Source organism: Micromesistius poutassou (genome assembly GCF_964030765.1).
Source record: "Micromesistius poutassou genome assembly, chromosome: 17".
Classification (NCBI taxonomy): Eukaryota; Metazoa; Chordata; class Actinopteri; order Gadiformes; family Gadidae; genus Micromesistius; species Micromesistius poutassou.
This window is the reverse complement of record NC_140287.1, coordinates 1,081,924-1,090,615: the sequence shown is the minus strand read 5'-3', so window position 1 is coordinate 1,090,615 and position 8,692 is coordinate 1,081,924. Positions and strand designations below refer to the sequence as shown.

The 8,692-nt window shown below is 40.6% G+C and overlaps 1 protein-coding gene across 1 annotated transcript in view; it reads left to right on the top strand.

Moving 5' to 3' along the window:
- Positions 1-5,332: 5,332 nt before the first annotated feature.
- The window catches only part of LOC311361848 (uncharacterized protein), a gene marked incomplete at both ends in the record, with an annotated part of 8,358 nt that continues 4,998 nt past the window's right edge, over positions 5,333-8,692 (top strand). The window contains 2 exons of the mRNA XM_084481661.1: positions 5,333-5,426; positions 7,884-7,934. Coding sequence (XP_084337787.1) covers positions 5,333-5,426; positions 7,884-7,934 — 145 coding nt within the window. The remainder of the gene's footprint in view (positions 5,427-7,883; positions 7,935-8,692) is intronic.

Sequence of the window (8,692 nt, the reverse complement as noted above, 5' to 3'; positions counted from 1 at the left end):
ATTGTCCATAAAGACACTAGTGGGCCAAATGATTTGATGAGCTGGGTGTTTTGAAGTGGTGTTTTGGGATCAGGTTCGCTTGTGGAAGAACACTGTTAAATCTCTGTCTGTGCTCAGAAATCAGGCTATCGAGGAAACCAATGCTTTCATCTGTGTGAGTAGGTGACATAACCAGCTCGACAAGATCTTTGAGTGTCATCAACAACTGCCATGCTTGTTCTTCTTCCTGTACTTTGGAGCCAATCATAAGTGGAAGTAGCCTCAATAAGCACCAATTTTCAGTTGCATTACCACCAATGGTTTTACGGGAGGCAAATGTTGGTGGTATAACTTGGGGACAATTTGTCCGGTCTTTCCACTTGTATGGAAACTGTTTGATTATTCTATTGAGCTCTTCAAGAGAGAAATATTTTTTCTTTATCAAATATCTAAACACAATGCCAGTTCTAAAGGTACAATACCCTCAAGTAAATCATGTAATACATCAGGTGGGTAACCTGTTGTCACATGAAAATGATTTAATCTTTCAGTAATAGTACACTGTCTTTTAACTCCACGACTATGAGTGTTACTAGCGAATGCTGCTTCAATGTCCAACTTGTGATGCTCTTTTGTTCTACCTGGGAATGCTCCTGTCCTGACCTCAAATTCCTGAAACTGGGCTCTCTCTCCTACACAAAATCTACAAACGTGTGACCCACTGAAACTTTCAATAAACCCCCCAACTGAGTGGGCACCAAGGTTATCGGCAATCACAGAAAATACAGTGCCCTTTATTATTTTTCCTAAACAGGGCACAAAAAGACCATCTTCTTCAAGTCTTTTCAAATCACTTAACAATGGATCTAGCACTTGGGGATAACCAAATTTCTTAATGTCGTCTGCCTTGCACAAAACAGATAAGTAAATAGATGATAATGTAGACCTCAATACAGACGGAATATCAGCAAACACCCAGTAAACACCTGTTACCTTGTGCTTCTTACGAGATGTTCCCAATGGATTGCATATTTCGAAGTCATCACAGTAAAGTAGAAGTGAAAGCCTTAACTCTTCTCCACAAAGAAATGTGTTTTCCTTGAAGTGGGTACCATCATGAAAACTAGTGTACTGACATGAAGAACCACAATGTCTTACGCTTTTCAAAACCTTCTCCTGGATGTAACTATTTTTCAGAACTTGTGACAAGGATTGCAAAATAGGTATATACTGAAAGGTCTTTCCTTCTTTCACATCTAGTATATACTCAACAGGTTCAACAATAGAGAAATGTTCTTTTAAATAACTATTTCTCTTGTATGCCGTGCCAAGAGGGCCTTCTTCACTAAAGGCTACACTAAGAGGATTTAACTGGCAAAGGCTTTTTACTAAATCTGTGATCACCACTTCTTCAACAGTGCAGTTATGGTTTTGTAATGTACTATGGACAATATTTTTAATAACAGGTGCAGATGCTGAACAAGTAATAAATTGAAGCTCCTCTACAATCTCATCTATACATCTTCTAGGCACATTGAATATACAGTCTAATTTAAGCAATAAGGAACCAAGCTCATCAACAATAACCTGGACTAAATCTTCACCCTCTTGGACAAATGTTTCATCAGAAGTAACTTCACTTTCAATCAAACTACTACCCTCTGTTACCTCACTTGCCTGACTTGAATGTGTCTGGAATACAGTATTTTTTAAAATCTTCAATGCAGTGAGGATTGTGCTTCCTACTTTTATGTGAAGCAAAAGTTGAATATATATTCGTACTGTAGTCACAATCTTTAAAAACACAATTAACAGTTTCGTGCTTTTTCAGATGAGTCCCGAGGTGTTCAAAATATTGCTTATCTGTGTTAAAACTACATGAATTACATACAAGACACGAAAATGAAACTATCTGCCCTAACTGTTGAGTCTGTGTATGATTTCTAGACAAATGTGCATGAAGTGCCCCCCAACTTTTAAATAAACAAGGACAATCTGAGTACAAGCAGGGTAGTGATCGGGCTTGACTAGTGTGTGGATGCTTCAACCTATAATGTTTTATGAGCTCTAAACTTTTTGATGACCTAAAATTGCACACACACACACACACACACACACTAGCTATCCCTGCAGTGAGCTGTGCTGTGCAACTTTAGTTGCCTCAGTTGCGGAAGCAGACAACCGGAAAATAGGTCCTATAACTAGCGAAATAACTGTCTACTGTGACAAAAAAAGTTGTTAACCCAAATTAGTGCAGACTGGTGAAAATATAGACAATTTATTAAGAGTATCGACACTAAAAGGGACACATTTGGTATTGAAAGTATCGGTCCGCACATCACGAAGTTGCTGTGGGCTTCACACCGATAACTAGCTTCTTGTCAAAAAAAAAAGAAAAGAAAGAAAACTGCCAGCGAAGTCTCTTTGTATTCCCAAGCTGATGCTCTCAAAGACCTCTGGTGCTTCTGTCAGTAAACGTGTGTTTTAAAAACCTATTCTGGGGCATTTCTCCCAAACATTCAGCAGTATCGCCCCCTCATTCCCAAAGCACAACATTAATTCACTAACGTTAACGTTACTTCAGTGTCGCCGCCAAAAGTTTTACAGAGAACAAAACCATGTTCTACTATGTTGATGTCAGTTGATAAACGTTATACCGTTAGGTTGGTGCTTTTTAAATATCCTAACTTTAGTTAACTTTAGTTTTTATCAGGAAAAACTGCAGCCCTCCCACTACAGGCTAGCACGGACCAATGTAGCGTTATGCTAACTTTAAATTAACTCATGAACAGTGACATATCTTGCGTCAAACTACATGCAGACATGTACAACAGAACGTAATAACTTACCTGTGGAATGACTTGCGCGCACTACACCTGGCAGTGCTCTGTGATGTGATCCTGTGTGTAACGTCCGGAGCAGAGCCAGTCGGCCAGAGCCTGTTGTGCTGTGCGCATGCGTCGTCGTGCATGCGTTTCAAAACACTAGATTTTCAGAGTAAAGTTTATGTAATATTTTTAGGTTTATGTACGTACAACTATTAAACATTTAAATAGTATGAGGAAACGTAAGTAAAACTTACTCTTCCCCCATAATTCATGTATTACGTTAATAAAATGTTTAATTTTACTTAAGAAACTCTAGTTCTTACTGAATCTTAAAAATACAAGGTATAAATTATGACAGTTACTCTAATAGAGTCTACAGCACCAAAAAGTCACTTTTTTCAGTGTACTAATGCACAATGTCTTCTCTTGGTTTTTCTAGCTTCCTGTGTGCTCTGCGACCTGGACTAGAGCCTGCTCATAGGAGTGTGCCCTTTAGTGGTACACTAACTCTTCTACAAGTCTTCATTATGCCCATTCAATGTTTTATAAAGTCCACGTTCACATCCTAAGGAATTACAGCAATTAACAAATTCAATGTTGATGTTAAATTCAGTCATAACATTTTGATAAAGACAATATGTTATTTACTATGATAAATGCTGTTATGATAAAATGCTGTTGATTTGCTCATCAGAGATTTTTCCAGGATTAACTGGGCGTGGCAGTAAAATTGTATGAGCTGACAGTAAATTTCATTACATATAATTTTCACAGGTGTCACTCATAACATTATTATCTTCAATAATTTAGTCTTAATACCCGTGCCCTGGTACATAAAAGGACCAGATCCATAATTGGTGTTATGAGTGACACTGTTTGTCATATGACGTTGCCTCGATTTAATTTGACTATGTATTGAAAATGGTGTCGGACCAGGACAAGTGGGCTAATGCGTATGATTGTTCAGGCTTATGATTACCACAATTGGTCAATTAGGTGTGAGGGCACTCTTTATTATAGATATCCCATCTTAACAACGTCCAATTATACATAGTCTTTATTTTAATATATGCTTTTATGGCTTGGAAAACATTTGTCACTTATGTACCATATGTTTTTGATTCGTTCTAAATGATATCGTTGTCTTCCAAATAGGTTTGCATCAATCCACCTGAACCAAAAAAACTAACATTCAAAAACATTGCAATCATTTGATCATGTAATTGATTCATTAATTGTAATCTCTGTATTTTTATTTTTTTCAGGTTGGCCGATCTCCTGCCCACTCCCCACTCCCCTCCCCACTCCCATCTCCTCTCCTCCCCCCTCTCCAGCAGCTGTTTGCGAAGCACCCTGCTTTTCCTGCAGTGGATACAGCCAACCCTGCTTTGCCTATACCACAGTGGATACTGCCAGCACTGCTCTGTCTTCTTAAGTGGATGAATCCAACACTTCTCACACCTTGCAGTGGTTTGTGATTTGACACTGCTTTTCCTGTCAAGCTGCGGATACTGCCAACGCAGCTCTCTTTCTGTCTGGTGTTTAACACCGTTCTCCTTTCCTAAAGGGCCAACGAGGTCAACACTTTGTTTCCAGCAGTTTCCTGCGTCTCTTCTACCAGTGGACTTCCCACTGTTTTTTCCTATCCCGCAGTGGAAACACTGTTCTTAAAAAGCCTTTCTCTCCCGCAGCGCCATTGCCCTGCCCCATACACTCAATAATACCATACTATACTATCACTATACTACTATACTATACTACTATATTACTACTACTATTACTATACTACTATACTATACTACTATATTACTACTACTATTACTATACTACTATATTCCTACTGCTATAATATACTACTATACTATAATATACTACTATACTATACTACTATATTACTACTACTACATATATATATTCCTACTACTATAATATACTACTATATTACTACTACTATATATATAACTATTACTATACAACTATATTACTACTATATATATATATTACTACTACTATACTATACTACTATATTACTACTACTATATATATATATTCCTACTACTATATTACTACTATATATATATTACTACTACTATATATATATATTACTACTACTATACTATACTTTGAATATTGGAACTAAACTGAACAAATATTAAACCATATGTGTTTTGATTGCAACTATCTTTATTTTTTGACTGTACTTAATCTGTTTTTGTATACGCGACTTGTGTAAATAAGTGTACAAGTGATACCACTAAAACATTGTATTATTCATCCCTGCCTCAAATATAATTGTACTTCATCTACAGACCAACTCACATTGTTTGACTCAATTGAGTTGGTCAAGTGTCTTATTTGATTCTGAATATATAAAGGAGGTTTAATTTTCAGGTTGCTGTCTTTTAATTTGGGTCATTTGTATTACAAAAACCTTAGTGTTCAGTTATTGTCATTCAAGTACAACAATTTTGCATAGACAGTTGTGTTTAATAACTTTGTTGTGTAAAACATTGAGCACATCAACCATGCCAAGAAAGAACAAGAGGTCGCAAGCTCAAAGCCGCCTGCGCCAGCAGACGTTGGATAAGATTCACTCTGCAACAACTGAACAAGCAGAAGGTGTGGGTCCTCAGAGCAGTGAAGTCCAAACGTCTGGGTCACCTCAAGCTCAAAGTGAAACACATGTAGGTCAACATGATGCATCATGTGTATCGCTGGTATCATATGCAGACATTGTTAAGAAAGGAGTTCACAGTGATGATGATCCATGTGTAGCAGGGCCGTCTCATGCTTCCCAGGTAAACCACAGAGGTCAAAGTGATGTGCCATGTGTGCCAGAGGTATCTTACGCAGACGTTGTAAAGAGGGGACGTCCAAGCGATGCTTCCTGTGTACCAGGTCCTTCTCGGGCAGACTGTGTAGAACTCGGATATCAGCCTTCTGTAACATCTGTCTGTGCATCCCGCAGCCAGGCTTCTCATAAATATGGAGAATACAGAAATAAGCAGTGTACCTGTAACTCACTAACATTTCTTGCATTCCTTTATGAGAATGAAAACATCACCAGAGCAGACCTTGACCTTGTTTTGGATAAGGGTAATGTGATGTACAAAGAGGCCAGGAAAAGGTTTCCTAAAAGTATCCATTTGACTAGCGATGAGCTCCCTGATGAAGCTCCTGCACGCAGGTACATACCTTGTGTTGACATGACGCAGCTTTCCAGATATGGCTCATTTGGAGAACCTCTACCTGGATCTGTAGATAGCTTTCTGGATCTAGAGGCAGGACTAAGCTGCTTGTTATCAGATGTACAGTATGCACTGCTGTTGATGAGACAGTTATGTATTGCCGTTTTCAGGACCAGCTCAGGCAGATATGGTTTCTTTGATCCACACTCCAGAACCAGGTTTGCCCCGACCCCTGGATTCACACGCTCCTGGTACTGCGGTCATGCTGTCATTCACACATCTCAGTCAAATGATTGACAGGCTCATAACGTATCACAAGATATTGGGCACAAAGTCGTACTGTAACTATGAGTTGAAGCCTGTGGAGTTTTACAATGTGAACACAGACAACCTTAATGATGCTACCCAAGACGCAGAGAGCCGGCCTACAACTCGTACTGCTGCTGTATCGACCGCTCTGTTGGGTGATGATGGTGCCCTTCCAAATGAGACGGGAATGAGTGCTCCAAAGACAAACACTGTTGTCACAGATGTCTCCGATAAGATTGGGCGTAAGGTAACCACTGATATGGAAACCAAATCAGAACCATCAAGGATGAATTCTGTCACATCACATGATGGTCCTCAAAGTGGGTCAAAGTCAACTGCAGCAAGGACAAACAGTGATGCCATTGATTTCCCCGATAACATATTACAGGGAATGTCCATCACTTCTATGTCATCTGGGGAACAACAAGAGGTTCATGTCATATGCCCTTATACCCAAACGGAACCATCAAGTGAATTTAATTTGATATCGGTCCCATCACATGCATCAAACTTATCTGCTGAAAAATGTCCCCTCTTGGCTCGGAGGTCCCCTGTTGGTGAAGGTGTTACGACACGAAGTCCCCTGTTGGATAGTTAGGCAAGTGCACACACACACACACACACACACACACACACACACACACAGTACACACACACACAAACACACACACAAACACACACAGTACATACACACACACACACACACACACAATGTGTGTCCGTGGGGGCGGGGCCAGGAGAGGACGTGTTGTTGAGGAAACGAAACTTAAGGTTGACAGAAACCCGACGAGGAGGAAGCAGTTCTCTCCCTCAGGAGAACAACGCAACACGTTTTGGGACACACACAGTCCGACCGACAGCAACCGCAACCAGGTGAGTAAAACAACACAACTCCAGCAGCTCTCTCCCCGCGGTGTGACTACAAAGATAATGGAACGGCTCTCCCGTCTCTCTCTCTCCCCGTCTCTCTCTCTCTCCCCCGTCACTCTCTTCCCGTCTCTCTCTCTCCCCCTCTCTCTCCGTCTCTCGCTCTCTCCCCGTCTCTCTCACCTGTTTAAGGTGGTCACCATAGGTGTGTATGATTTGCGCTGTGGTTATTTGTGTGTGTGTGTGTGTGTGTGTGTGTGTGTGTACGTGTTTGTTTGTGTGTGTGTGTGTGTGTGTGTGTGTGCCTGTAAAGGGTGTAACAAGATGAACCCAACCCAATCCAGCCCAACAAGATGACTCTTTGAAGATAAATGAAGGCTGAAAATCACACGGCAGTACAGACACGCCTGCCCTGACTCTGAGTGTGCTTCTGTTCATTATGTTGATCAGTCTCTTTATTGATAACATGGTATCTGTGTTCCTGTGGGTTCTGCTGTAAAGAAGGAGAATCAGTCATGTGTCTCTACGTGCTGTTGGACCTGTCAGGCGTCTCTTTGTTTTCCTCCGTCTGAGCTTGTAGACATCAGAGCTCTCTGTACAGAGATCATATTACAATAAAGGGATTAGTCATCATCACTGGAACACACATCACTGTGTGAACTGGGAGGGGAAGTGGTCCAACTGGTTGGTTCACATCATTTCCTTGTTACAGAGTCTGACGGTTTGGTGTGGCTCACTTCATTACAGCGGGGAGAAGACTCAGGTACTGTACTAAACTCTGATCCCTGATTCATCATAAATATGCATAACTTATGTCTTATATCAATAGGTATATATTTCCAGTAAACACATACGGTTAAAAGCGTTACTAAATGTTACGTACACGTTTGAACTGTAGCACACTTAAAACCTCTCACTGTGTCTCTGTCTCTCTGTCTGAGCTTCTAGACATCATAGCTCTCTTTATATTTGAACAAAGTCTTCATCACTTCATCACAGACCTCATGTGTGACAAAGAGTGTGTTAGTGTGGGACAATGAGGGACATGTTACCAACGCGGAGAGGTAGTCTACAAACGTGTCTTTCTACCTTAAGAAATAGACGTTCTCACATGTCTCTTCACATCGTATCCAGCGTGGGACGTTGAAATCAATAGGAGGCTAGTCTGAGAGGAGGGTTAACTGGGAGGGGAACTGGTCCAACTGGTTGGTTCACAGGATCATTTCCTTGTAATCAGTTGGACGGTTTGGTGTGGCTCACTTCATTACAGCCGGGAGAAGACTGAGGTACTGTAATCTGCTCTGATCTGTGATATATCATAAACCGTATAACTTTGAAGCAGGTAGGGGTTAGACAGTGCAGAGACAGGTCATTAAGGAGCATGTAGGGGTTAGACAGTACAGAGACAGGTCATTAAGGAGCATGTAGGGGTTAGACAGTGCAGAGACAGGTCATTAAGGAGCAGGTAGGGGTTAGACGGTACAGAGACAGGTCATTAAGGAGCAGGTAGGGGTTAGACGG